At 54.9% G+C, this 27,860-nt stretch overlaps 3 protein-coding genes across 4 annotated transcripts; 1 reads left to right on the forward strand and 2 right to left on the reverse strand.

Annotated features, from left to right (window-relative positions):
- Window positions 1-354: 354 nt before the first annotated feature.
- ZNF428 (zinc finger protein 428) lies at window positions 355-8,989 on the reverse strand. 2 transcript variants are annotated; one of them, XM_013988654.3, is made up of 3 exons: window positions 8,941-8,989; window positions 5,967-6,171; window positions 355-1,020 (listed from the first exon to the last, which is right to left on the reverse strand). In XM_013988654.3, exons 2-3 carry the CDS (start codon window positions 6,040-6,042, stop codon window positions 518-520), a joined length of 579 nt encoding a protein of 192 aa, XP_013844108.1. In that variant the 5' UTR covers window positions 6,043-6,171; window positions 8,941-8,989; the 3' UTR covers window positions 355-517. The 2 variants fall into 2 exon arrangements, with proteins under 2 accessions (XP_013844108.1, XP_020950137.2); XM_021094478.2 differs by having other exon boundaries at window positions 8,575-8,989.
- SRRM5 (serine/arginine repetitive matrix 5) lies at window positions 1,315-6,227 on the forward strand. Its single transcript, XM_084961046.1, has one exon. The coding sequence runs from the start codon at window positions 4,007-4,009 to the stop codon at window positions 6,005-6,007; it is 2,001 nt and encodes a 666-aa protein (XP_084817172.1). The 5' UTR covers window positions 1,315-4,006; the 3' UTR covers window positions 6,008-6,227.
- A 2,694-nt stretch (window positions 8,990-11,683) lies between the features above and the next one.
- Window positions 11,684-27,635, reverse strand: CADM4 (cell adhesion molecule 4). The gene is made up of 9 exons (XM_021094480.2): window positions 27,540-27,635; window positions 16,435-16,581; window positions 15,977-16,129; window positions 15,554-15,688; window positions 14,978-15,142; window positions 14,800-14,890; window positions 14,236-14,408; window positions 13,231-13,359; window positions 11,684-12,725 (listed from the first exon to the last, which is right to left on the reverse strand). The coding sequence occupies exons 1-9, from the start codon at window positions 27,601-27,603 to the stop codon at window positions 12,616-12,618; spliced, it is 1,167 nt and encodes a 388-aa protein (XP_020950139.1). The 5' UTR covers window positions 27,604-27,635; the 3' UTR covers window positions 11,684-12,615.
- Window positions 27,636-27,860: the final 225 nt, after the last annotated feature.

A 27,860-nucleotide genomic window follows, 5' to 3' on the forward strand; every position in this document is an offset into this window, starting at 1 on the left:
AGCCAGGCCACGGACACAGCCATGACCGTGTGAAAGACGAAAAGCTGACAAGATGGCCTGGGCCCCCAAACCACCCTGTGGAGGTTATCTGCCCACCCGAAACACCCGCCAAATTCTGTTGTGTCTGGGCCTATATACATCATGGGGTCTATGATTAAATACACGGAAACCACACTGAACATACATACTTAGTAAATATTAATTATCTTGGCAACAACCATCCTAGGGTTTCCCGAAGGAGCCAGGGATGGTGGGTTAATGCCCAGGCACGTGCCTCACATACCAGTGCTCGCACACGTGCGCACACACACACACACACACACACACACACACCAAACGCACACTGGGCCAACACACACAGAATTCGGCTTTTATTCTGGCCTTCACACATCTACTGCTAAGACAACACAGATCGGCGGCACCCCGTCCCCAGGACTACTGGGACCACCCAATGTCCTCCACCCCTCCTCCCACCCCCACCCCACCCCCCCTGCAAGCTCCCTGGGGGGGGCTCTGCCTACACCTCACCCCGGGCATGCAGCATGAAGTGCCCATGCAGCTCCCCCAGGTTGTCGAAGGAATCCTCGCACTCCGTACAGTGGTAGGTGCCCTCCTCCTCCTCCTCTTCCTCCTCCTCCTCCCTCCCGGTTGGCCGGCCCTCCCCAGCCCGAGGTGGCTCCTCCGCTTCCTCCCCGAGAGCCCTGCTGTCAGGGGCTGGCGCTTCCTGGGGGGCTGTAGCGGGGCCGCAGAGCCGGCAAGGTGGGGTGCCTGGCGGGGCCTCCCCAAGGGGTGAACGGCCACAGAGCTGGCAGGGCTGGGCTGGGGGGCCCGGGAGCTGGGCTGCGCGGGGGGCCCGGCGGGATGGGCCCCCCCGGCCCCCCCCCAGGCGCTGCTTCACCTTGTAGCCAGGGTCATATTCAGGATCATCAGTGGTCTCCTCTTCCTCCTCCTCCTCCTCCTCATCCTCTTCGGAGTCCGGCTCAGAGAGAGTGTATTCGGAGTCAGAGGAATGCTCGGGGCCTATGGGAGATGGATGAGGAAGGTCATGGCATCAGAGGACGGAGGGCTACGCCTGGCTGTCCCCTCTCTGTCCCCGGTGCAGACTGGCCACAGTAGGGGGAGGAGAACCTGGGCACGCCCCGCTCTTCCCTATGCACAGAGCCCGGCACCCAGCAGGCGCTCAGCACCTATGTGTCAAGCAAATGAACTTCATCTTAGGCGTGTGAAAAGAGCAAAGTTGGAGAAGTGGGAATCATAAAAACGACAGTGTCCGCTGCTATTTCAAGAACAGTTTTGTCTTGTTTTGCCTTTTTTTTTTTTTTCTGTCTTTTTGCCTTTCCTAGGGCTACTCCCAAGGCATGTGGATGCTCCCAGACTAGGGGTCTAATCAGAGCTGTAGCCACCAGCCTATGCCACAGCCACAGCAACGCGGGATCTGAGCCCCATCTGCAACCTACACCACAGCTCACGGCAATGCTGGATCCTTAACCCACTGCGCAAGGCCAGGGATTGAACCCGAAACCTCATGGTTCCTAGTCAGATTCGTTAACCACTGAGCCACGATGAGAACTCCTGTCTTATTTTGCTTTTTAGGGCCGCACCCCAGGCAAGGGGTCGAACTGGAGCTGAAGCTGCCAGTCTACACCACAGCCACAGCCACACCAGACCCGAGCCACATCTGCGACCTACACCGCTGCTTGAGGCAAAGCCAGGATCCTTTAACCCACTGAGCAAGGTCAGGGATCGAATCCACATCCTCATAGGTACCAGTCGGTCTGTTATTGCTGAGCCGCAACAGGAACTCCAAGGACCTAGTTTTATGTATTAACTAATCCTTAGGACAGCCCTGAAGGAAGTACCATTGCGATCCCTAAGTGACGAATGGGGAAACTGAGGCACAAAGAAGTCAGGCACCTCACTGGCCTCCTGTCACAAAGCTCTAACAAGGAAAGCCACACATGGTGATGGCCTACACTGGAGCATTTCAGGAAGCCAAACACTTGAACAGGTATCGAAGCAAATTATAACACATACATATACACATAAATATCTGGGAGTTCCCTGTTGGCTTAGCAGGTGAAGGAGTTGGTATTGTTACTGCTGTGACTCAGGTTACTATGGTGGTGCAGGTTCGATCCCCAGCAAGGGAACTTCTGTGTGCTGTGGGTGTGGCCGAAAGAAAAAATCCAGTTGAGTTAATTTACTTATAAGTATAGATATACTGCTGTGATTTCATGGCTATGAAGGACATGCCCAGGATAAGCTTAGGTTAAAAAAAAAAAGGAAAAAATTTAGAGCTGGTGTGCAGGAAATGGTGGCACCAGCAGCTCTTATGGGGGATGCGGGCTCGGGCCTGGTCATGGCCAGGGAGTCCCCCACTTCAGCGGCAGCAGCAGGGTGGGAAATACTGGCTTCTTCAGGTGCAGTGGCAGGAGCCTGCCAAAAGCATCTCTCAGGACAGCGACAGCCTAGCCCTGGATATCCAGCCCCCCTTCCTCAGTTCATTCTGGCAGTGCACGGGGACCCTGTCATGACTGAGCCAGGCGCACTGGCTCCTCATATCTCTCAACAGCCCAGACTGGCACCCCCCTCGGGGCCTTTGCCACCCTTTCTGCAGATAACTAAGGCTTGATCCCTCCCCTCTGCCACGACTCTGCTCAAGTGTCACCTCAGTGAAACGCTGGTCAGACTGTCTACCCAGGAATCCCTCCCCAGCACTCGCTACACCCCAGCTCAGCTTTATTTTTCTCCTCAATTTACCGTATGCAACACCTACGTGTGTGTTTACTGCCTGTCCCCCAAAGCAGGGACTTCGTCTGGTTCGTGGCTGTGTCCCTGGCATCTGAAACAGTCTCTGTGCCTGGCATTCAATCTGACAAACCTCTGCTGAGGCTTTCACACATGGGCTCCCTCTGCTGGGGTCTCCAGGGCATCATTTAGTACGTAGCAGGAGGGCTTTCCCCCCGAGAGAGCAAGAGCGCATCCCAGGTCTCCTAATCCTAGGCAGCCTGCCGCTTTCTTTTACCTTGGGCTGTCCTAGCCCTGAGCCCGCAGGGCTGTGCCTGTCCAAGTCCCTTCCCCCCCAGCCCGGGGGCAGGCCAGGTCAGACTCCCTGCTGGGTCACAGGCAACACCCAGCTCGGAAGAACAGGTTACTTTTGCTCAACATCCTTTCCTGCAGCTTTCTTGTGCTCTTACCTGTTCCCGCCTCCTCTACCCTATCGTCTGCCATTTAACAAATGTTGCCTGAGGCCTTGGCTTGGGCTGGTCCCTTTTCCTGGAACTGTTTCCAGCTCTATCTGCCTGGCACAGGATTTGTCCTCTAGGAAGTCACCACCCCTGACAACTTCAGGGGGAGGGTCTCTTCCCTCTTCCTGTCCTCTCTCCCCTGTCACTGCCCTAAAGGCTGTAGCCGTCTGGGCCCCAGAACGTCTCCCCCATCGGGCTAGGAACCCCTCAAGGGCAGGTCTGACTCATCTCAGGGTCCCCAACAGGACATGAGGGTTGAATGAATAGGGGTGGCCCCGAGGCCCTGCTCTCCCTCCTCCAGGCCTTTGCCTCTGCTCCTGTCCCACCTGGGGAGACCCTTCCTTCTCTACTAGCAAACTCCTGCTCCTCTTTAAGCCGAAACTCCACATCAGCTCCTCTGTGAGGTCCCCCCCACCTGTCCAGGCGGTCCGTGTCTCGTCTGGGCTCCCCCTGCCCCTAACACACCCTCACTGCCTGGGTCTGGAGACTGGAGACTCATAGAAGGCAGGACCTGGGTCTGACCCATCTCTGCGTCCACAGCAATGCTGAGCCTAAGGCAGCCTTGGGAGGCATTTGCTGAATGGCTGCAAAACGGAGAGGAAACACCTCCACCTTTGGGTGGGGGCCCCACCCCTCCTTCTCTTCCCACACCTGACTTCACACCACCTCCCCTCCGGGGTCTTCACTGCCCACTGTGACTTCATGAAGCTGGCCTGGGAAAGGCAATCAGGTCATCGCCCACGGCTACCAGGCCTTTCATGTCCACAATGACTTCCAGGACCACAAGCCATTTTGCGGCCACCACGCCTTCTCCGCCCACAAGAGCCCCAAAGCCCAGCATGTCTCCGGCGTCCACTGGACCCTCGATGCCCGCAGCGTCTCCCAAGCCTCCACCCTCCTTGAAGAGCACCAGATCGACAATGCCCAACAGCTCCCCAGTGCCCACCAAGCCATCGAGAGCCCCCAACTCAGTCACAAGCCCAGGCAGTTCCAAGTCTCCCAAATGGGCAAGTACAAAGGCAGCCCCTTCTAGCCAGTCCTGCGGCAAGTCCCGAGTCCACAGCAGGGCACAAACGCCTAGCAAAGCCAGCACCGACACTAGGGCCAGCAAAGCGAGTGAGGCCAGCGGGGTAAGACACCGGCGCAGAGGCACACGCAGCCGGGGCAGAACTCCGGGCAGAAGGGGAAGCCGCAGCTCCAAGAGGTCAGCCAACAGGGCCAGCACTCCCAGCAGGGTAAGAACTCATGGTGCCAGAGCAGCTACGCCCAGCAGGGTGAGAACTGCCACTTCCCAGCAAAAACAAAGTTCCAGCCGGCCTAGAACCAACAATCGGGAAAGGAGTAGGAGCCAGCCTAGACACAAGAGCAGAAAGAAGAGCTACAGCCCACCAGGAGCCTCGGGTCCGGGGAAGAGTTCCAGCCTGGCTGTAGCCCCCAGCAGGGCCAAGAGTTATAGCCCCACAAGAACTCCCTTCAAGGAGGATGGTCACAACCGGCCTCCAGCGTCACCGAGGAGGGTGAAGAGTTACAGTCAGATGATTACCCCCAGCAGGGAATGGAGTTACAGCCCAACTCAAGAGTCCAGCAAGGTCGAGAGTTACCACCAAGGCAGTGCGCCCAGCAGGCCCCAAAGTCGCAGCCAGTCTAGAATGCCCAGAAGGGCAAGAAGTCGCAGTCGGGAGAGGGCCCACAGCAGGTCAAGAAGTCACAGTTGGAAGAGAAATCATAGTAGGGCAAGAAGTCGTACCCGGAAGGGCACTCCCAGTCAGATGGGAAGACATAGCCAGTCTAGAATCTACAGCAAGGGGAAAAATTGTAACCCATCTAGAACCCCCAGAAGGGAAAGAAGTCACAGCCAATCTAGAACCCCGAGCAAGGAGAGAGGCTACAGCCGGTCTAGAACCCCCAGCAAGGAGAGAGGCTACAGCCAATCCAGAACCCCGAGCAAGGAGAGAGGTCGCAGACGCTCTAGAACCCCCAGCAAGGACAGAGGTCGCAGACGCTCTAGAACCCCCAGCAAGGACAGAGGCCGCAGACCCTCTAGAACCCCCAGCAAGGAAAGAGATCATAGTCCATCTAGAACTCCCAAAAGAGAGAGAGATCACAAGCAAACTAGAACTTCCAGCAAGGAAAGATATCATAGCCGATCTAGAACTCTCCAAAAAGAGAGAAAGCACAGACAATCTCAAACCTCCAGTGATGAGAGAGATCACAGCCAAATTAGAACTTCCAGTAAGGAGAGAGATGACAGCCAATCTAGAACCCCTAAGAAAGAGAAAGATCACAGGCGATCTGAAACCTCCCGTGAGGAGAGTGATCACAGCCAAATTAGACCCTCCAGCAAGGAAAGAGATTACAGCCAAGCTAGAACCTCCATCAAGGAAAGAGATCAAAGCCAATCTACAACTTCTAGCAAGGAGAGAGATCACAGCAAGACTAGAACCTCCAGCAAGGAAAGATGTTACAGCCAATCTAGAACCCCCAGAAAGACGAGAGACCACAGCCAATCTGGAACTTCCAGCAAAGAGAGCAATGCCAGCCAATCTACAACCCCCAGGAGTCTCAGCAGGAAGGGATCCCCTAGCAGGGCACAGAGTCCTCATCAGAATAGAACACCTAGCAAGACAAGGACCCACTCCCCCTCAAGATTTCTCAGTGTGGCCCTAATCCCAAAGCAGGATGGGTTTCAAGCCAACACCACGTCTAAGGCCATCTCACCTGGAGAGAGGTCCTCATCATCTTCTTCCAAGCTGGCGTAGCCCCCAGTCTCAGCAGGCTCACGGGTCTCTGTCATGGCCAGGGGAGGGGATGGGAGACAGGAGCAGAGCAGCAGCTGAGCAGTGTCCCTCCCCGGCCAGCTTTCCACAGCCACACCTTGGCCACAAGTCCTCAAAGGCAGGATGTCGGCAGGTAGAGAGGGATGCTGGACAGGGGAAGGAAAGGCCTGTGGTGACTCAATAAATTTTTAATAGCATCTGCCTCCGCAGGACTCGGTGTGCTCCCTGCTGTGGGCAAGGCAAAGATGACCCCAGCTCTGTCCCTGAGTGCCTATAGGGCCTTGATGGCAGGCTCTGCCCCTCTATAGGCCTTAATTTCCCCATCTGGGCAACAAAGCTGTCTGTGGTTCCCATTCGATGGGGTGGGGAAGGGTACTATTTCAAATATTTAACAGCAGGGACTGACAGGGGAACCAATCAGAACTGAGAATGGGGGAGTTCCCGTCGTGGCGCAGTGGTTAACGAATCCAACTAGGAACCATGAGGTTGCGGGTTCGGTCCCTGCCCTTGCTCAGTGGGTTAACGATCCGGCGGTGCCGTGAGCTGTGGTGTAGGTTGCAGACGCGGCTCGGATCCCGCGTTGCTGTGGCTCTGGTGTAGGCCGGTGGCTATGGCTCCGATTCGACCCCTAGCCTGGGAACCTCCATATGCCGCAGGGGAGGCCCAAGAAATAGCAAAAAGACAAAAAAAAAAAAAAAAAAAAGAACTGAGAATGGAACACGGTCCTGTGCATGAGCCCTTTACTTGCTGGATTGCGGGAAGGTCCGGGGCTGAGGGGAGAGTCCAAGGTGGCAGCTGGAGGTAGGGATTCACTTGATATACAACCAGTCTAGAAGTAGTTCAGTATGTAAACAACCAGAATGGCTGCACTAATTTGTGAATGTCCGCCCTAATTCTACATCAATTCACATCTTGGAAAGATGGTGTCTGGGTTTGAAACCTAAATCTGCCACATTCTAGCTGTGTAGGTTCCAGCAAAGCCTGTTTGCTAGCCTGTTTCCTTCTAGGTACAAACAGGGCTTCCAGGGCTTAATTTATGTCCTCATAAGCACACTGAGACAGATAATTATCTCCCTGGTACAGATGAGGAAATTAAGGCACAAAGAGGATTAACAAGGAGGCCAAGGTCACACCAAACCGGTAGGTGGGTGATCTAGGATTTGAAGCCATGTCATCCTAGCTCTTTCATCAAATGGGCTTACAGCTGAAAAGACTTTTTGAAGATTCAGTTCATATAAAGTGCTCTTACTGGTAGGTACTCCATTAACTGTGGTTATCACTATCCCCACCCTTCCATAAACCCTGGCCATTCCAGACATCTCACCTCTCCTTGTGCACGCCAGGACATTTCACATTTGCTGTAGCAAATCCTGCAATTACTGTCAAGAATGTGCTCCTTCCTCCTTGTCTGTCTGTCTGGAGAACGCTTACTCCCCTCCAAAGCCCACCTCAAACACAAGAACCTCTGTACTTCTGCCCACCCAAATACCACCTCTGCTTCTTCCAAGAAGCCTTCTCTGACGCCTCTCCTTCAGCAATACTCCCTACACACACACAGCTTCTTTTGTCTCCCACTGCGCTCGCTGACAGTAGAGAGCCAGGCAGAGCAAGTTATGAAGGGGCTAGCAGTCTTAGCTGCACCTCTTACATGCCATGGCCTGTGCTGGGCACTGGGTAATATGATGGAAGGTAGATGATCCCTTCAAAATCTAGAGGGCAAGTTTAATGCTAGGGACTAAAGAGAAAAAGATTAGGATTGAAGCCTGGAGGAAGCTGGGGCATGGGAAAGCTGGCATCAATGGCAGGTAAGCTTTTTAATGACACCTGGGCTGGGCTTTAAAGACAGAGAGGATTCATAACTGGCACAGGAGGGTTCTCATAATACCCTATGGCCTATAGGGCCCCATTTAATTTGGGAATTCTACTTTATGGCAGGATAAGCTTGCCAGATTTAGTAAATAAAAATATACTATGCCCAGTTAAATTTGCATTTCAGATAAAGTCTTTCAGAAATGTCCATTCCAAATATTGCATGGGACATAGGTGTATTAAACAATTCTTTATCTAAACGCAAATTTAACTGGATGTTCTATATTTTAACTGGCAACAAACCACACAGCACGGACAAAACTTCCTATTGGATTGCCAGGAAACATTGCTCTCCAGTCTAGCCTACCTTTCCCCAAGCCCACATCACACAAAGCCCCTTCCAGAGTACTCCAGATGTCAGGTGGAGGCATTCCTTGGTGCCCAAGTTCCATTCCTACAATGAATATGGCGGCCAGACTGGCTTCCACGATTTTAGAGGGGCATAAATGAGGCTCTCTCACCACCATGATGCAAACACAGTACCAAGACCCAACAATGTCCTGAGCCTACAGCAACCACCTCCCAAGATGCCATGCGTTAACATAATAGGCATCCATTCCCACAAAGCTAGGACAAGAAGGCAAGAGCAAAATCTTAAACAGGAATATAAGGACCATTCCCCACAATGCCCTGCTGTTGCAGAAATTTCCCCTAGGATGTATGGGGCCTATAATGACCACCTTCCAATGCGCTCTTCGTCGAAGCACTCCAAGTTTCCAGGATGCTCAGCGGAAGGTGTGTGACAAAAGGGACGTCTTCCCCACAAGATACTAGGATAATCCCAGAATGCACCAGGCCCATAACGACTAGCAAACAAACTCCCACAATGCTTTAGGGCAGGCCATCCCGTCTTCCCAGGATGCCCCAGGGCAGCACGAAGCCTCGTCGGAGGAGAAAAGGGAGCCCGGGTCTCGCCCTCAGGCCATCACGGCCGCTGACGACCGCGGGTGGCTCCTCGGTGACGGGAGCCGTCACTCCCATCATGCAGCGGTGCCGTAGCGCCCGCCTCCCAGCATGCCCCGCGCACCTCCATCCCGTACACTCACCCGCGCTGGCGGCCCCCAGCTCCGGCTCGGCGGCAGCGGCTGCACGCCCAGGCTTTGCGCCTGCGCCGCAAGTGGGTAGGAGGGCGTGCAAGGGGCGTGAAGAGCCTAGGGCGCTTGCGCGGCGAGATAGACCATTCCTGTCGCACAGTGGGAAGAGGGGCTTTCTGAGTTGGGCAATCGACGAACCTCGCGCCGAGGGTTCTGGGCTTTGCCCCTCGCTGTCCGGGCTTACTTGGTACAGTCCGCTGCCGGACGGAACTAGAAGCTGCAAGCCTCGCGCCTGCGTGAGCGAGCCTGAACGCGCCTAAGGCGCAAAATGGGATTTTCTGCGGGTGGGGGGCTGCCAGCTCGGCCAGGATCCTGGACCTGAGGCTTGCTCATTTGCATAATCTTAGCACGGGACCAGGGGAGGCCTCTGGCGCTGGCAAGGTTGATTTGCATATTCTCCTGAGGGTTGATTTGCATATTCTCCTGAGGGGCCTTACTCCGGAGCGCAGTGATCAGCATATGCGGAGCATAGGGGGTGGGGGGCGCTGCGCCTGACCGTAGCGCATGCGCACAGGGGCTGTGGACTAGCGCGAAGTGGGTAGCGTGAGTTTAGATTAGTCAGGATTAGTTTGCATCCGGAGAGGTGGCACAAGGGACAAGACCCTTACTGACCCTTATCAACCCTCACCCCACAACCAAGATAAATATTTATTGCTCTCTTTTATGTCAGGCCCTGGGCACTGTGGTTTCTTCAGTGAACATACTCGGCCTCTGCCTCCCTGGCCCTCGAATCAAAGGAAGGAGGGTCACACATAATCAGAACCACAAGCCAGAGTAGTCAGACTGGGGGTTAAGTTGAACAGAGGAAACTGGGAACCAGAGGTGGCGCCTGCCCCAGGGAGTCTTTCTGGCGATGGAATAGCAAGAGTAAAGGCCTAAAGGCAAAAAAAAAAAAAAAAAAAAAAATCGCAAGATTTGACTCGAAAGCAGTTTAGTATGCCCGGAACAGAGTTAGAGAGAGGAAAGTCTCACAGGTGACATTAAGAGCTCAGATTTTACTGCTGCGTTCCAGGCTTCCTGGAAGTGACTCACATTCCAGTTTAAAACTGTCCAGTGAGATCCCACCACTTAAAAATCCAAACCCTTTATTATGGTCCAGAGGCTGTACACGTGGTCTAATCTTGCTTATCTCTGGCTTCACCAGCCTTTCTTTATCAGAGCCTATCTAGCTCCACTTCCCCCTCAAACACCCCGATCTCTTTACCATATCAGGCCTTTGCCCTTGCTGTTCTTGCCTGAAAATGCTTTGCCTCCCGACCTTCTAATAGCTACTCTTGTGCTCATCATTCATATCTTGGCACAGATGTCAATCTGACAGGCTTTCCCTGATCTAAGCTAGCACCTCCAAATTGGCTTTAGAGAAGTGAATGGGTTGCGGATAAAGCAGGATTGGTGGTGAGCTGATGGTTGTTCAAGCTGGGGTGACAAGTGTATGGAACTTCATTATCCTGCAAACTTCTGTATGTTTGATGTTTTCCATAATAGCAAGTTATAATAGTACCTCCCCACCCCCTTACTCTGTACTTTGCCTTTTTTTTGTCTTTTTGTCTTTTGAGAGCTGCACCCGCGGCATATGGAGGTTCCCAGGCTAGGGGTCTAATCGGAGTTGTAGCCGCCGGCCTACACCACAGCCCTGGCAACACCGGATCCTTAACCCACTGAGCAAGGTCAGGGATCAAACCTGCAACCTCATGGTTCCTAGTCAGCGCTGCACCACAACTGAACTCCGTCTGTACTTCATCTTAATAGTACTTATGGCAATTTGATATTAAGTTTTTTTGCTTCCTGTTTCCCTCGTGAAAGCTTTGTGAAGGTAAGACTGGAGTTACCCTTTTTCACTTTGGGTCCTTAGTTTGAGATTAATGCTAAGCTGTCTGGAACACCTAACTTTTGCCTATTGTATTCATCATGGCATCTCCAACCCTTTTAGCAACAGCTGGCACAAAGTAAGGTTAATATATTCTTGATCGAAAATTAGAATCACTCGTCTTAAATTTAGATGAATGGATGAGCTCTTAGTTGATCTGGAGGTGATGAGGAGCTAGGGAAAGATTTTTGAGTAGGGCAGGGACAGGTGTTGACAGGTCAAGATGCCGGTAATTGGAGTTCCCGTGGTGGCTCAGTGGTTAATGAATCCGACTAGGAACCATGAGGATGCAGGTTCGATCCCTGGCCTTGCTCAGTGGGTTAAGGATCCGGCGTTGCCGTGAGCTGTGGTGTAGGTCACAGACGTGGCTCGGATCTGGCGTTGCTGAGGCTGTGGTGTAGGCCGGCGGCTACTGCTCCGATTCAACCCCTAGCCTGGGAACCTCCATATGCCTCGGGTGTGGCCCTAGAAAAGACAAAAAAGACAAAAAAAAAAAAAAAATACAACAAAAGATGTGAGTGATTGAGCTCCTTGAAGGGTGATGGCAGGGTTGGGGTGAGCTAGTGGAAGAATCCTGGCCATTGGGAGGGGATGGGGTAGTTCAGCGGCTGATGAAGAAAGACTGTGACTTTTGGTTTAAAGATGGACCAGAAAAAATCCAGGTTTCCTGGGAGGGTGGAGGTGTCCTTGGAGAAGGAAGGACCCTCTCCTGGCCTATACTGTCCACCAGCAACCATCACACTCCCTCCCTCCTCCCTTGGTTTAGTACCCCTCCCAACATGTTGCAGCTCTGGGCAGAAGGACAGACACACAGCCACCCCAAACACGTGTTCTCTCCTCAGTTTAATGGTGGTTAGTGGGATTGCCAAACCCCCCTCCCCGTTCCCCTCCCCGCCCCGTACAAAATGTGTTTTGTTTTGTTTTTTTAAACAAGAAAAAGGGGGCAAAAGCCAGGAATGGGGGGAGGGGGGCGCAATCTGATATTTTCATACAGATTTTTGATTTTTTTAATATATTATATATAAAACCATAGAGACCAACGCACCCTCCCCCCAAACTCCTTTCCCCCTCCCTGGAGGGCCGGAGGAGAGATGGGGAAGGCCCCCCCCAGGAGTGGGTGGACAGAGAGACAAATATGGATGGGACAGATGTGGGGGGAGGAGGTGGAGGGGAGGGGAGCCCAGGAGCCTGGGGAAGGGGGATTGGAGAAAAGAGTTGGGGCTGTCTCCCTCACTGCCCCCATCAAAATTATGACACAAAGACACAGAATCCCTGTTTCCACGCCCTCCCCCCACCCTTACCCCCACCGTGCAAACATGGCTTTGCAAAGAGGTGCCCAGAGCTCTGTGGAACTCCTACAATGGCTGGCATGGGGTCTGGGACCCCCAAAGAAATCTGTATTCCCCTTCCCTGCCCACCCCACCCTTCCCAGAATCTGACCCTTCCCCACAAGACCTGGTTCTGTAGCCTAGGGGCCTTGACCTTCCCCCAGTTATCTTCCCCCAACCCAATCCCTACCGCCCTCCCTGGACTTGGGGCTTCTGGACCTTTGGCCCTTGCCCCCTGGGGGACCCAGACCTCTGGACTCTTGCTTCTGGCCCTTGCAGAGACCCAGGCATCCGACACCCCCATCCCTGCCCAAGTGTCTGAGGTGTTAGTGGTGGGGGGAGAAGCCCACCATCCCAGACTCTGATAAATGTCTTTGCAGCTGGCAGTGGGGTGGACCCCAGCCCAGGCCCAGGCCTGGGATGGAGGTGGGGTCAGATGAAGAATTCTTCTTTCCTCTTGTGTCCATCGCTGCCATTGAGAAAGGCTTCTCTTGCTTCTCCCTGCTCATCCAGGCCACTGGCCTCATGGGTCAGATAGGAGCCTGAGGGGTGCCCCGGGGGCAGAGGCGACACATAGGTGTGGACCCAGGAGTTGGTCAGGGAGGCAGACAAGACATACCAGACGAAGCAAGAGAGAGAGATGAAACAAACAGGGCGAGGGAATCAAGTCCAGGAAATAGCAAAACGGGGGCAGAGAAAGGGGCAAAAGCAGAATTAGGACGACACTCCAAAAGCTCACAGAAAGATCAGCCCTTTATCCCTCCTCGCGGTGGCATCCCCTTACTCTGCTCCCAACAAATTCAGCAGTTAAGAACTCAAAGGCGTAGCCTAAACGCAGCTTCAACCCTTCATCTCTTTCAGGGTTGTGCACTGAAAGACCCGCCCCTTTTGGGGGCTGGGCCCCAAGTTTCAAATGCTAGATGTAGGCTCCACCCCCTTGTCCCGGCTCTGCGCCCGCCCTCTTACGAATCTTCTAGGCCCCACCCCTTTCCGAACCCCACCACCAACCACAGCCCTTGCCGAATTTGAGGCCTCGCCCCCACTCACCTTTCTGCCTTACTGAGCACCAGACCATGCCCACCAGCACACAGATGATCAGAAACACCAGTAGCGCCAGGATGCCACCCACAATGGCATAGGGGACTGACGTCTGAGCCTCTACTACGGCACCAGGGTCTGCCAGAGGGACAGGGCGCAGGACCAGGTCATCAGAGGACAGTCCCAGCCCGGCTGCACTGCTGCCATTGTCTTAAACCATTCTGCAAGCCACATCCAACCGCGCCCCCTTACTACCACGCCCCTCAAATTACTGCCACCGGGTGGCCCCTGGCTCCCGGTGCCACTCTTTCCCGAAGCAAACTTCGGGTTGTACACTGCCCGACTCGACCCCCAAGTCATCTTGTTAATGCCAACTTCCTCCTCTTCCCCTCTCCGCCCTCCCCCCCCCCCCCAGAGAACAAAAACAGTACATCCCTTTGCTTCTGACCTCAGTTCCAAGTTTCTTCCCATCTTGTCTAAAACCGCTCCGTATTTAAAATGCTAAGCTAGGACCCAACCACTCCAAAATGCCTGCCCCACATCGTAGGAGCTAAACACTTAATACTTTGAGCTAGGGCCTTTGACCGCTTTATATTTAGCTCATCTAATCTTCACAACAACCCTATAAGGTACGTGATGTTCATTTCTTTTTCTTTTTTGGTGGTGCCCATGGCATGTGGGAGTTCCCGGGCCAGGGATCCAACCTGTGCCACATCAGCGGCTGGAGTTGCAGCAGTGACAATGCTGGGTCTTTAACCCGCTGAGCCACAGAGGAACTCCGGATATTGTTCATTTCTACTTTACCGATGAGTAACTTAAGGAACAGTTACTCATAATAGCACAGTGCAGAACCGAATCTGAACTCAGATGGTTCTTTGCACAGGCCTGGGGCCTCAAACACTATCCAGTCCAGCCCACCCACTCCCAAGGCCCCGCCCCACCCAGGACAAAGCGGAGACCCGCACCGACTCGGCCCTGAGCCTTTTCCGAGGGCCTGCTGAAGCAGGTGCTCACCGTAGACCACGAGCACATAGAGCGCCCTCGCGTGGCCGTGCTTGTTTGACGCCTCGCAGGTATAGGTGCCATTATCCGCTGATACTAGGCCGGGCAGCGTAAGTGTCTCCCCGACTGCCTCGGCCCGCTCCGGCAAAGACTCATTTCCGCGGTTCCAGCGGATCTGGTTTGGCCTGGGCGGAGGTAAAGTTAGTGAGAGTTAGGGATGCAGGTGCCAGCACCCAATACCGACATCTCGGGAATGCGCAGCATTTCCAGTAAGAGGGTCCCTACTAACCCTCTCCTTCCTAGAAAACTAACAGTCCGGGGCCTAGCTTCTACCCATCACCAGGGTCTCAGGAATCCTGGCCTCTCCTCCAGCCCCTTCTACCTTCAGAATCTTCGAGTCCGGAGCCCCACAACCTCCTTCCTTAGGGGGGGGGGAATCTGAAGTCTGAGCCCCCAGATCCTTCCTCTCTCAGGACTCAGAAGTCCGGGCCACAGTCCCCTCTTTCCCGAGACACGTGTGTCCAGTCACCAGTCCTATTCTCTCAGGACCCAGGATTCTCGGGCCCCAGAACTCACCTGGGGTTCCCCGTCACAGCACACGTCAGCACCAGGGTGTCTCCCTCTCGCACCACAGCTTGGGAGGCATGGATCCGGGCTGTGGGGGAGTCTGTGGGCAGAAGTGAGACAGAACCAGTGGTTGTCTGGGTTATCACTCGTGGCTAGGAACCCTCCCTCTGGTTCGCCGGGCACTTACACTGCACGTCCAGCACGTACTGCGTCTGCTTGCTGTGTCCAGAGGGCAGCGCTTGGTTCTGTGCCTCGCAGATGACGATACCGCCGTCGTCCTTGCGGTCCACACGAAACCGCACTGTGCTCGCAACGCTCCAGACCTTGCCGTTCTCCTGGCCGCTGCTCACCCCTGCCAGGCCCCGCCCAGACACTGTCAGTCCCAGATTCTGGCGCCACTCCGAAGGAGCAACGCCTCCCCCAGCCAATCCCAAAGCAAGCTCTTTGCCAAGTGTCGCCCCTTATACACAGCTCTCCCCTCTAATCCTGCAAATCGCGCCACTCCCCGAAAGAGGGCCAGAACCCCACCAGCTTCTTCACAAAGCTCCTCCCCTTTTCACCCCACGCCCTCCTATCTATCAATTGATTCAACAGCTATAAAGTGACCGAAGGGTGTCGGCCCAAACCTGTGCGCTTCCTTAAGCCCCGCCCACACGTAAACGGCCCTTCCCAAACCACGCCCCCAGGAGGCCCGCCTCCTCTCAAGACCTGCCCTTTTCTGGCACCTCCCCTACCCAACCACATCCCCGACCCCAGGTAGTACCTTTCAGCTCCTTTCGATCTCGGTACCAGCGCAGGATGGCGGCCGGGCGGGAACGCGGAACTAGGCAGCTGAGCTCCACTTCGCCACCCTCCACTGCCTGTTCCCGGACCTCCACTATAGGATTCTCCGGGGCCACTGCCACAGGGAGAAGAGGGCAAAGGCGAAGTCAGGGGAGACCCTGGGGGGGGGGCGGGCGGGGGGGGCCTCAAAGTACCCAAGCTTCAGGGATTCCAGGGACCAACAGGAACAAGGGTCCCAGGTGGCAGGGGTCAAACCCAGAGGCCAGAGGTCAGGAAGGCCGGCCCTATGTCCTGGGTCCAGATGTCCAGGAAGTTAAAACACAGACAGGGTCAGGTTTCAGGAAAAGGGGTAAGCAGAGGAGAAAGGAGAAAGGGCTGGGTCCGAGGAAGGCGAGGCCGTTACCCAGGACAGTGAGCGTGGCGATCTGGTGGTGCGTATCCTCCGTATAGAGCTGGCAGAAGTAGCCCCCTTCGTCCTCCAGGCGCGCATCTGAGAGCCGGATCCGTACCCGGCGCGGGGAGAACTCCTCAAGCTGGAATCGCTCATCCTTCAGGGCTAGAGAGTGAACGAGCAAGAATGAAATTGGGAAATCCTGACCTCAGAAGTCCCATCTTCCTCCAGGAGCTTGGAGTCCAGCTCTCTGCCGCTTTTCTCCAACCGTAGCTACGTCTAAGTCGCCCACCTACTTACTCCCTTGGGGACCCAGAACGTTTCACGCCCTCCCACCCACAGGACCAGGAATCCAGGCTGATAGCCCCCTCCTCCCTCCCACCTAGGAGCCCAGAGTCTCAGCTCTGTCCTCAGTCAGGCTCCAGCCCTCTCTTCCTTCAAGAACCAGGATTCCAGACCCCAGCACTCACCGCGGGTACCATTGAAAAAGAGGGTCTGCCGGGCTGGGTTCTGAATGACAACTATGGATCCATCATACTGGTGCAGGCGGCAGGTTATCTCGGCCACCCCGCCCTCGGCTACTGTCACATTTTCTGTCTGTACTTCCTGTCCTGCCCCTGGACCAGATGACAGAGAGACAGGAAAGGAGACTTGCTGAGGGGTGCCATTCAGTCTTTGCTCTCTCCCGCTGCTCCCCATCCAAACCTCCAATCCCTTCCCTTCCCCCATCATTCAGTTCATTACACCCAACATTTCCTATGGGCTGGAGTTGGGGAGGTGGACAAAACCTGCCCCCTGCTCTAGTGGCGCAGCAGGCAAGATCCAGGGGTATGTGCTCTAATGGGGGCAGCACAGAGCACCCTGGGAGCCCAGAGGACCTGGACAGAGATCACCCAGGGAGATGGATGCTCGGAGAAGGTTCTAAAAGAAAGCACCATTGGATCCACATTTTAAAGGGCGAGCAGGAGTTCACCAGGCATGGGAACCCGCTATGCATTCACCAAACCCCATCTTTCACACCTGAGCATACGTTGTAGCTTGTCTGCGGAAATGGCCATGGTATTCTTCCCACCCATGTACGGGCCCTTTGTAAGTGACTCTGCTGCTCTTCCCATTAACGAAGCACCCTGCCCCTGTGAATCTGGGGAGTCCTTGTGACTTGCTTTAACGAACAGAATTTTCTAGAAGTGACATTGCATGAGTCCTAAAGCCTAGATCTCAAAAGACTTTGCAGCTTCTGCTCACACCCTCTTGCTGCCCCGACACTGTCAGGTGAAGATGTCCAGACTAGCTTTCCTTGAGGATGAGAAACCACATGGAGAGAGAAACCCAGCCAGAAGCTAGCACCCACTGCCAGCCATGGGGGTGAGGCCATCCTGCGCCATCCAGCCCCAGTGGATTGCACCGCTAGGTAACTGGAGCCACATGAGTGACCCTAGATGAGACCAAGAGAAGAAGTGCCCAACTGATCAGGTCCAAATTGCTGACCCGCCCCCACCAAGAGCCATGAACAGATAACATAATTGTCGTTTAAAGCAGCTAATTGTTGGAGTTTCCATTGTGGCTCAGTGGTTAACGAATCCGACTAGGAACTATGAGGTTGTGGGTTCGATCCCTGGCCTCGCTCAGTGGGTTAAGGATCTGGCATTGCCGTGAGCTGCGGTGTGTCGCAGACGCGGCTCGGATCCCGCGTTGCTGTGGCTCTGGCGCAGGTCGGCAGCTACAGCTTTGATTAGACCCCTAGCCTGGGAACTTCCACATGCCACAGGATCGGCCCTAGAAAAGGCAAAAAGACCAAAAATAAATAAATAAATAAAAGCAGCTAATCGTTTTGCTTTTTTGCTTGTTTTTTGCTTTTTAGGGCTGCACCCCCGGCATATGGAGATTCCCAGGCTAGGGGTCAAATTGGAGCTACAGCTGCCGGCCTACACCACAGCCACAGCAACGTGGGATCCAAGCCCTGTCTGCGACCTACACCACAGCTCACAGCAACACCGGATCCTTAACCCACTGAGCGAGGCCAGGAATCGAACATGCAACTAATCAAAAAAAAAAAGAAAAAAAAAGAAAAAAGAAAAAATTTACAAGTTCCTATTGCAGCTCAGCGGTAATGAACCTGCCTAGTATCCATGGGGATGCAAGTTTGATCCCTGGCCTCGCTCAGTGGGTTAAGGATCCATCGTGTCTGTGGCTGTGGTGCAGGCTGGCAGCTGCAGCTCCAATTTGACCCCTAGCGAGGGAACGTCCATAAACTTCCAAAGTGTGGCCTTTAAAAAAAAGAGAAAAAAAAAAAAAAAAACGCAACTTCATGGTTCCTGGTCGCATTCGTTTCTGCTACGCCATAATCGGAACTCCTAAGGCAGATAATCTTGGAAGATCTCTTAACACCACTAAAGTTAACTGGTACTGTTAGGGGACCACCGGCTGAAACTGCCTACCTTAATAGCTGCCTGCACAAGTTGTCTCACAACAGGAGGCCCTGATAAGGCACACACGGTGCTGCCCTGAAGGCTCACCCGGAGGATTTGGGAGGGACAACCAACCCCTCAGGATCCTTGGCACTGGAATCCATCTTGGCCAAAAGGTGCGCGTGCCACCAAAAAGGACCCTGGGCCAGACCAAGCATGGGCTGAGATGATCAGCCAGGGACAAGCCGGAAACTAACCTCATTCCCATAAAATCTGAGACTTTGAGCCGCGTGGCAAAGCAGTTCTCCTGGATTCCCTTTCCCTCCTGCTTTCCCCTGGGCGCCCCTTCCCAATAAAGTCTTTTGCTTTGTCAGCACATGTGTCTCTTCAGACAATTCATTTCTGAGTGTTAGACAAGAGCCTGTGCTCGGGTCCTGGAAGGGGTCCCTCTTGCTGCAACAGGACAACACACGATCAGGCTACATTTTCTAGGATCCCTTGTGCTTAGATAGGGTCATGTGACTGATTTCTGGCCAATGGGCTGTAGGTAGAAGAGAGAACTGCCTCTCTGAGCCTTATCTCACTGGCAATCCTTCATGCTGCCTAAATGGAGAGGATTCCAAGGAGCCCAGAGGAGGACAGGCTCACCAGCTGGAAGGCGCCCAGGGCCCTGCCTGCCTACACCCTGGGACCTGCCTGCAGAGGACTGTGACATGAGTGAGAAAGACACTTTTCTGTTAAGCCATTGAGATTCAGGTCCATTGTTATAGCAGTTAACTTAACCTGATGAACCCATCAGAGAAACAAGGTACAAGATTAGTAAGGAGGTGTTTCCAGCTGAGGAAACAGCCTACGAAGCTGAGATTAATCATCAGAAGCATCACCATTGTCACTATCATCTGCAAAACAACAATAACCACGATAGCTACTGTTTATTAGGCACTTCCTGTTCCAGGTTTTGTGGTAAAGGCATCACTTTTACAATTTCCATTTCATCATCGCAAGGCAGGCACTATTATCAATCCCGATTTTTTTTTCTTTTTTTCTTTCTTTTCTTTTTTTTTTGTCTTTTGTCTTTTTGTTGTTGTTGTTGCTATTTCTTGGGCCGCTCCCGCGGCATATGGAGGGTCCCAGGCTAGGGGTCGAATCGGAGCTGTAGCGACCAGCCTATGCCAGAGCCACAGCAACGCGGGATCCAAGCCGCGTCTGCAACCTACACCACAGCTCACGGCAACGCCGGATCGTTAACCCACTGAGCAAGGGCAGGGACCGAACCCGCAACCTCATGGTTGCAGGACTCATTAACCACTGCGCCACGACGGGAACTCCCCGATTTTTTTTTCTAATTCCCATTTTATAGATGGGAAAATAGGTCCAGAGAGAGCAAATGACTCGGCCGGGGGGCACAGCCTGAGAGTGGCAGAGGCAGGATCTACATCCAGATCCCTCGGCTCTATATCCTGATCACATCCACGCCTTGCTGTCCGGGTGAAAAGTATCGAGCATTGGCGAGGGGCTGTGGGATGTGCTTAGGAAGGGCCTCTAATGCCAGGCTAGGAGATTAGCTTCTATCCTGAAGGCCAGTGAAGGAACTGGAGTGGGAAAGAGCCCCATTGGACCTGGTTATTTACCTTTAAAGTCTGGATAACTATCGCTTCGTGCCTCTTACATTCTGTCTCATTCATTCGTTTGAGTATTTCCTGAGCTGTGTGTGTGGGGGGTGGGGGATGTTCAGGGGCTAGGTGCCCAGAGATGAGGCAGATGAGGTCCCTATTCTGGAAGGCCTTCAAGATTTATGGGGAAGCAGACATGAATCATGTAATATCCCATCGAAGTGTTATGGTCCCTGTAAGAGGGATGGGCTACCTGATTTGGGGGCTGAGGGATGGAAAAGATTAATTCTAAGCGGAGGAGGCAGAGACAGCTAGCATTCCACCCAGTATCCAGTCCTCCCTTTCTCCTTAGTAAAAGAATCCTGACTGTATTTTACTGTTGCCCTGGATGCAGTAGAAAGAGAAATTCCCAGACCCCCTTACAGCTAAGTGAGGCCATGTGATAAAGTTCTCTGATCAGACAGAAGGAAAAGTGTCCTGTGTCATCTGGGGAGGACCTCCTAAAGAAAGAGGACAGGAGTTTCCGTCATGGTGCAGTGGAAACAAATCCGACGAGGAACCATGAGGTTGCAGGTTCTATCTATGGCCTCACTCAGTGGGTTAAAGATCCAGCGTTGCTATGAGCTGTGGTGTAGATCACACACACGGCTCGCTCGGATCTGGCATTGCTGTGGCTGTGGGGTAGGCGAGCAGCTGTAGCTCTGATTGGACCCCTAGCCTGGGAACTTCCATATGCTGCAGGTGCAGCCCTAGAAAGAAAAAAAGAAGGAAAGAAAGAAAGAGGACAAGTCTGTTCCTGGGTCTCTGGTGATGAGGTGGAGCTGCCATAAAAGCCCTGGATGCCTGCTTCTGCCTTCTCTTATGTTTAAATATAACCATAAGTTAAAGTTTGTGAACTTAAGCCACCATTAGGGGTTTATTTCCTACTTCCTGAAAAATCAAACTGAACACGTCCAGCCCTTGCCCCAAACATTTTCCTCCCCATGTTTTCTCAATCTCAGTACATGTCATGACCATCCACTCAGGTGCTCAGGCCCCCAAACCTAGAAATCATCTGCCTTCTCACCCTTCCCTTCACCGCTGATATCCATTCTGTCAGCAAGATCCAGGCACTCTACTTCCCAAACGTATCCCAAACCTACTCGCCTGTCTGCCTCACCTCCCATCACCCAGTCCAAGGACAGCATCTCTTACCTGGACCTTTAAGAGCTACTGAGGTTCCCTACTTCCATAGCGACCTCCCCCCAGGCCATTCTCCGCACTGCAACTGGATGGACTTTTCAAGAAAGGATATCAGATCGAGTCACCTCTCTGCTTACAACACTTGAAAGGCTGCCCATGACACTTAGAAGAAAATACAGGGAGTTCCCCTTGTGGCACAGCAGAAACAAATCCAGCTAGTATCCATGAGGACATGGGTTCAATCCCCGGCCTCGCTCAGTGGGTTAAGGATCTAGCATTGCTGTGAGCTGTGGTGTAGATCACAGAGGCAGCTCAGATCCTGCGTTGCTATGGCTGTGGCTGTGGTGTAGGCTGGCAGCTGTAGCTGCAATTCAACCCCTAGCTGGGGAGCTTCCATATGCCGTGAGTGTGGCCCAAAAGCCAAAAGCCAAAGGAAAAAAAAAAAAAAAAAGAAGAAGAAGAAGAAAATGGAGACTTCTTAGTCTTCAAGGTGCTTTGTGGCTTGGCCCCCCCTCTGACCACAATTCTGACCACACTCCTGCTACTCACTTCACTTAGCCTCACTGGCCTTGCTGCCTCTCAAACATGCTGAGCTGGTTCCCACCTCAGGGCCTTTGCACTTGCTCTTAACCTCTGCCAGGAAAGTACTTCCCCTTTGATCATCCCAGGACTGCCTCCTGTTCTCATTCAGGTCTCTGCTCCTCAGAGAGGCCTTCTTTCCCCCACCCCTGTGCCTTCATCGCCAGAACTCCTTCTATTTCATCACCACCGTTTTATTTCCTTGATGGAAATTTTTCACTTTTATTTATTTCACTTGATGGAAATTATGAATTTGTGTACTAGTTTATCATCTGTTTGTCTCCCATCACTCCAGTATCCGCCCCATGAAGGCAGGGATGTAGCCCCTCAGGTTTACTGCTGCACCTAGTGCTGAAGCGTGCCTGGCACCTGATAAATGGCCGGGGAGGCTGATGCCTGGATTGTATGTGTCAGGCACTATCTCATTTCAGCCTCACAACAACTTTGTGGCATCACATAATTCTCATTTTAAACGCCTCGGTGGATCCCAGCTGGACCACTTGCCAACTGTGTGAACGGGGGCAAGTAGCCTAACCTTTCTGAGCCTCAGATGCCCCGTCTGTAAGATGGGGATGGTGCCAGTCCTGACTCACAAGGATTAGTCCTGGACCCGAAGCTCTGGGAGCCCTCTGTGCAAAGCTGCTCTTATTACAACCTCTGGAAACATGCCCATTCACAGGAAAACTGGCCTGCCTGCACATTCCGGCGATTTAAAAAAAATCATCTTGAAGCCTATCGGTGGATCCTGGACCTCAGGGCTCGTCCAGTGCTAGCCCCCCATTTTACAGATGTGGAGAATGAGGCTCAGGGTCCCAGGCAAGTCAGTGACAGAAACTCACCATCTCTTGGAAGCCATCGGGACCTCCGGATCTGCACCCCCTCCATGTATCCCCTGCTCTCTACTTGAGGGTGCACATGGGGTGAGGGTGGGGGGCTTTTGTCTCATTCCCTCCCCCTCCTGAGGAGTCAGTAACCAACAGCGTCTGTGCCCGGAATATTAATGTCCCAGGAGCTTTTGTCTCGGGGTTGGGGGGTGGCGAGGCAGGACTCTGGTCAGAGAGGGGCTGAGCTTTGGGGACTGGGGCGCTGGCCCTTTAAACGTGTTGACAGCCTGGAGCCGTCATGGGGATGGTGCCTGGAAAAGGGACTGGGGAGGGTTTGGGAAAGAGTGGCTGAGCAGGTGATATAGAGACCCAGAATCCACCTCTCTTCTCCCTAAGACCCAGGAACCCAGCCCCCAGCTGCCTCCTTCCCCAGGATCCAGGAGTCCAGGTTCCTAACGGCCTCTTCCATCAGGACCAGGAGTCTGGGCTCGCAGCATCTTCCTCCCTCAAATCCAGACGTCTCAAACCCCCAGGCTTCTCCCTCCTCAAATCCAGGATTCTGGGCCTCCAACCCCCTCCTCCCTCAGGACCCAGGAGCCAGGGGTCCAGAGTACACAGCTGGTGGATGTTTCCACGGAGACTAAGCAGAGTGGGGGGAGCACTTCCTGGGTCCTGAGTCAGCGAATACCCAAGGGAGTCTCAAGGTCACGGTTCCGGGAAGGTCACAGCCACCCCCTCTGTATCCTCTCCCCAGGGGGCTCATGGCATCATGCCTCCTTCCCCCACTTCCTCCCTAGGGAGGTGGTACATCCCTGTGTCCTGACCAAACCCCCCCCTCAGCCCCCCATCAATGGCGGAGTCCGAACATCCTCGCACAAAGCATCAATTCTTCCCAGCTCAGCCTTGTGAAGGCGCCTGTATTCGCAGGACCTAGGCATCGGGGTCCCAGCCCCTCCTCCCTCAGAAACCTGGAGAGGGACCCCTAGCCTCTTCCTCTCAGGACTCAAGAGTCTGTACCCCCACTCCTCCCTCCTTCAAGACCTAGGAGTCTGGGACCTAGGAGTTCAAGCCCCCAGCCCCCGCCTCCCTCAGAGCCAGAGTCCAAGACCCCAGCCACCTCCTCCCTCAGACCTAGGAGTCTGGGACCCGCAGCCCCTACTCCCTCTGACATACATGTCTAGACCCCTAGCCTTCTCCTTCCTCAGGCCCAGGAATCTAAAACCCCAACCCCTTCTTCCTCAGACCCAGGATCCAGGCCCCCAGCCCCTCCTCCCTCAGACCCAGGATCCAGGCCCCCAGCCCCTCCTCCCTCAGACCCAGGATCCAGGCCCCCAGCCCTCCTCCCTCGGACCCAGAGTCCAGGCCCCCAGCCCTCCTCCCTCGGACCCAGAGTCCAGGCCCCCAGCCCCCTCGTTTCCTGGGAACTTTTGACTCAAGGTCCACAGTCCTCAACCCCCAGAAGCACAGCCCTGGCTCCCCAGCCCTCTTGAGCCCCAATCTGAGAAGCAAGCATCAGGTGGGGGCGTAGGGGTGAGTCAGCAGCCTCACACACAAAGTTCCCCCTGTAGCCCCCACGTTCCTGGGATAGTCAGAACTCCGGGGATTCCGGGCCACAAGCCCAGCCAGGGGGTGGGGGAGTCCTCCGGAGGTTTTCCCCGGGTGTGGGGTCAGGGGAAGAATTCCTGCTCCTCCAGGAAGCGTGTGAGTCTGCACTGAGCACGCACTGTCCTATCCTCCACCCCCAGTGCCCCCTCTTCACCCCTCTCCAGAAGAGCCTGGGCTCTGCTGCTGCCCTCTTGCCCCACTGGGTGCCCACTGAGGAGCCTTGGTGCCTGGTTCCCAGAGGACCTAGAGGCCTGGGATCTGCACAGGCGGGAACCAGTGGGTGCTTGGGTCCTGGTGCCACAGGCCCTTGGGCGCTGGCGAGTCCGACGGTGTCCCAGCCCCCCCACCCCCACCCCAGAGAGAGAAAGCTGCCTTTGTGTTCCCCAAGACGGGGACAGGCCAGGCTCGCACGACATTAACCCACCCCAGGCCCCAGCCCTGCTGTGTCGAAGGTCTTGGAATCCCTTGCGGAGCCTGACCCCAGCTCTGGGGACTCAGGCATCTGGCTCATGGGTGGGAGGGGATCCGTGACAGAACCCTGCTCTCAGAGTGGCTGGTCAGAACTTTAAGAGGGAGGGGAACGTGAGTCACTTGAGAGGAAAGCATTATTGGGGATCAACAAAGTCTCCCTCCACAAAGCCCCCCAACCCTTACTAGCCTCTATGTCTTTCCTTTGCATTCGGTTATCTGTTTCCTCTGCTCTTTCACGTACATCCAATTCCTGGCTTGCAGGTAGGGTCTCAGATTCTGCCTGGGGGCATCTCTGAGCAGGCAACCCATCTCTCATTTCCTCTCACCCACCCAGCCTGGACCCTTCTTTCTTTTGGAAGAAAGCTCACCATCCTCTTCTGGTATTCTTGGCAGATGAGTGAGCCAGGAAAAAGAGAGCACATTTTTGAAAGGGCATAAATGAACCCCATCTCCCATCCCCACCCCTGCTGACTGGGCCAGGTGAGAGTGCAAGGGGGGCAGTGACTAAGAGGGAAGTGTGGGGACCACGGGGACCTCCTAAAATCTGGTGGCCAAGGCCGTCCAGAAATCTCCAAGGAGAAGGAAAGCAGGCAGGGTCCTCTGAGATTACGCATCCCAGCTGCCCAGCCCATGGTTTACAGAATGAGAAGTGAGACTCAGAGAGGGCCCGGGCAGGGGTCCGAATGACACCAGAGAGGCCTGGTTCCAGAGTACTTCCCGAGACACCTAGCTCTCTCTCAACCTGTAAAGTCCCACACCGTTTAACTTGGAGGAAGTTTACGGAAGGGATTAGGGTGCCAGGAAGCAGTGAATTTAAAACTAAACAAGGGCCGAGCCTGTACAGCTCCCTCCCAGAAGTGCTACAGAAGAGATTCTTTGAACTGAGCAGCTGGTCATCAGGCTATCTTCTGACTCCGAGAATCCAAAGTCCCACGATCCTACACTGTCAAGATTCTAGACATCAGAGGGGTCAAGATTCGGGATCTCCAAGAGGTCAGGGTTTCAGGATTTTGAAGATGTCAGGAGGCTAGGCGGCCAATGCCAGCAAGGTTCTAGAATTTTAAAGGTGTCAAGATTCTGAAGACTCTGGGATTCTAGAAGCTTAAAGACGTCAATGTTCTAAAATCCCCGGTTCTTTGTTTACTGGATTCCTTGGTTTTAGGAGTCTGTGAGCCAGGATTTTAGGGCCTAACAAAGAAAGAAAGAAATACGGGATGGAGGAGTAGCCAAGGTACCAAAACACTCATCTGGGAAACTGTGTCATCTCTGCCACAAAGAAAGGAGGTAATGGTGAAAGTTCTGAAGCTACAGCAGAGAACTATAGAAGCAAGCAAGGCGGAGGGTGCCTGACCGGCCAGCTCTGTCCCTCGCCTTGTGCCCAGGGGAGGAGAGGGAGGCTCTGCCTCAGACTCTGGCGTGGGGAAGGTGCGACTGCACCCAGCTTGCCAGAAAGCCCTTCAGGGGTCCACGCTGGAGTTCCTTTCCTTTCCGGTCACTGAGTTCAACAACTTCACTTTAAAGAAAGGGAAACCGAGGCCCCGAGAGGGAAGAGAGCTTGCCATTGGCTGCTCTGGCAAATGCCAAGAGCCAGAATTTCAACCCAGGCAGGCTCCCAGCCCTGTGCCATCTGGTCACATTTCCCAAGTCTCTACAGGACATCCAGCCCTCCCACTTCTGCCCAGCCACCTTCCAGTCACCATTCCCCCCAAGAGTGGCTTCCTCCCCCAGTGTGAGAGTGTGAGTGTGGGGGTGACATTTCCTGACCTTGTCCCCAATCTCAGGGTCACCCTATCTTGGAGGTCTCCAGCTTTCCTTGTGTGTGACAAGGGTATGTGGAGGGCTTCCTGGATGTCCTGGAGCGTGGGGGCTTCTCTGTAGGTCACCACCTGGCTATGTGAATGGGTGGGGAGGGGCAGCGTTTGGGAGGCATTTGCTGAATCCACGTGTGTGCCCACATGCCAAGGTCCCCCCCACACACACACATTTCCCTCCAGGGCCCTTCAGGATGCCCTGCCTGACTCAATTCCTCTCCAGGGACACAGAAGGATAGAGAAACGGAGAAATGAAGGATGGCGATGGGGGAATCCCAGGATGGAGGCTGTACGGGTAGAGAGGGGAGGCAGAGAGACGGGAGATGGGGAGACAGTGGGACAGAGAGAAGGGATAGTGGGGAATGAGGGAGAGAGGAGACAGAGGGGGCTAAAGAAACAGGAATGACAGAAAGGGGACAGAGAGACAAGGGAATGGGACAGGTGGGGAGAGAGAAGCAGAGGTGACAGCAAGACAGGGACAGAGAGGGAGAATGGGGGCAGAGGGGGAGGGCAGAAATACAGGGGGACAGAGAGGGAATGGAGGGGGGTGATGGGGGCTGGCAGAGTGACCCAGTAAAAAGGAACAGAGACGACGGGAAAGAGGTGGGGGACAAAGACAGGGTAGAGAGGTGGGGGACAGGGAAGCAAGGAGAAAGGGGGACAGACAGAGGGACAGACTTGGAGACTGAGGGACAGAAGACAAGGGTAGGGGGACAAGGAGAGAGACTGAGGGACTCAGAGACAGGTGGACAGAGGGACACAGACGCCGGACCGAAGGACAGCGGGGCCAGCCCCAAGAAGGCTGGCTGGGGGCTGGAGGAGGGGGTCTCGGGCCCTTTGTCCCCGCCAGGCTCCGGGCCTGTGCGGAGTGGGGGGGCTGCGGCACAGCGGCCAGGGCCCGCGCCCCCTCCCCCGCTCGCGGCTCGCGGCTCCCGGCCCGCGCTGCGCTTTGTCCCGGGGAGGGGGCCCGGCCCGGCCCCACGCGCATTGTTCGGCCTCTGCGGTCCCGCGGCCGCCCGGGCTGTCACCGCGGCGCGCCCCCCGCCCCAGCCCGGCCCGCCGGCCCCGGCCCCCGACCCTACCTGGCCCCGCCGCGGCCGCCCACAGCAGCAGCAGCGGCCACTGGAAGCGCCGGGCCCGGCCCATGGTGCCGCCGCCGCCGCCGCCGCCGCTCGCTCCCGGCCCGGCACCTGCACCGCCCGCGCCGCCCGCCCCGCCCCCCGCGCCCCGCCCCCTGCCCGCCCGGGGGGCGGGGCTCCGGGGCCGGGGCGGGGCCGGCGCGGAGGAGGGGGCGGGGAGGCCCCGGACGAGCGGGGAGAGGGCACCTCGAGAGAGTGGGGGGGGCCGGAGGGGGGCGGTGCCTGAGAGCTGGGGGGGCCGCGGGCGGGGGCGGGCTGGGGGCG

This window comes from Sus scrofa, chromosome 6 (genome assembly GCF_054392235.1).
Source record: "Sus scrofa isolate SSC_HxYL_T2T_F1_AM1 chromosome 6, Sscrofa_HxYL_maternal_Yorkshire_Landrace_v2.0, whole genome shotgun sequence".
Classification (NCBI taxonomy): domain Eukaryota; kingdom Metazoa; phylum Chordata; class Mammalia; order Artiodactyla; family Suidae; genus Sus; species Sus scrofa.

What these genes read in the sequence shown, in the direction of transcription:
- SRRM5 (XM_084961046.1), top strand. Translation starts at nt 4,007, where the DNA reads ATGTCCACAATGACTTCCAGGACCACAAGCCATTTTGCGGCCACCACG.
- ZNF428 (XM_013988654.3), bottom strand. Translation starts at nt 6,042, where the DNA reads ATGACAGAGACCCGTGAGCCTGCTGAGACTGGGGGCTACGCCAGCTTG. An exon ending in TGATGAGGACCTCTCTCCAG is followed by an intron (nt 1,021 to 5,966) that starts GTGAGATGGCCT and finishes CATCTCCCATAG; the next exon opens with GCCCCGAGCATTCCTCTGAC.
- CADM4 (XM_021094480.2), bottom strand. Translation starts at nt 27,603, where the DNA reads ATGGGCCGGGCCCGGCGCTTCCAGTGGCCGCTGCTGCTGCTGTGGGCG. An exon ending in GGCGGCCGCGGCGGGGCCAG is followed by an intron (nt 16,582 to 27,539) that starts GTAGGGTCGGGG and finishes CATCTGGTCCAG; the next exon opens with GGGCAGGACAGGAAGTACAG. An exon ending in AGATCGAAAGGAGCTGAAAG is followed by an intron (nt 15,143 to 15,553) that starts GTACTACCTGGG and finishes GGGGCCTGGCAG; the next exon opens with GGGTGAGCAGCGGCCAGGAG.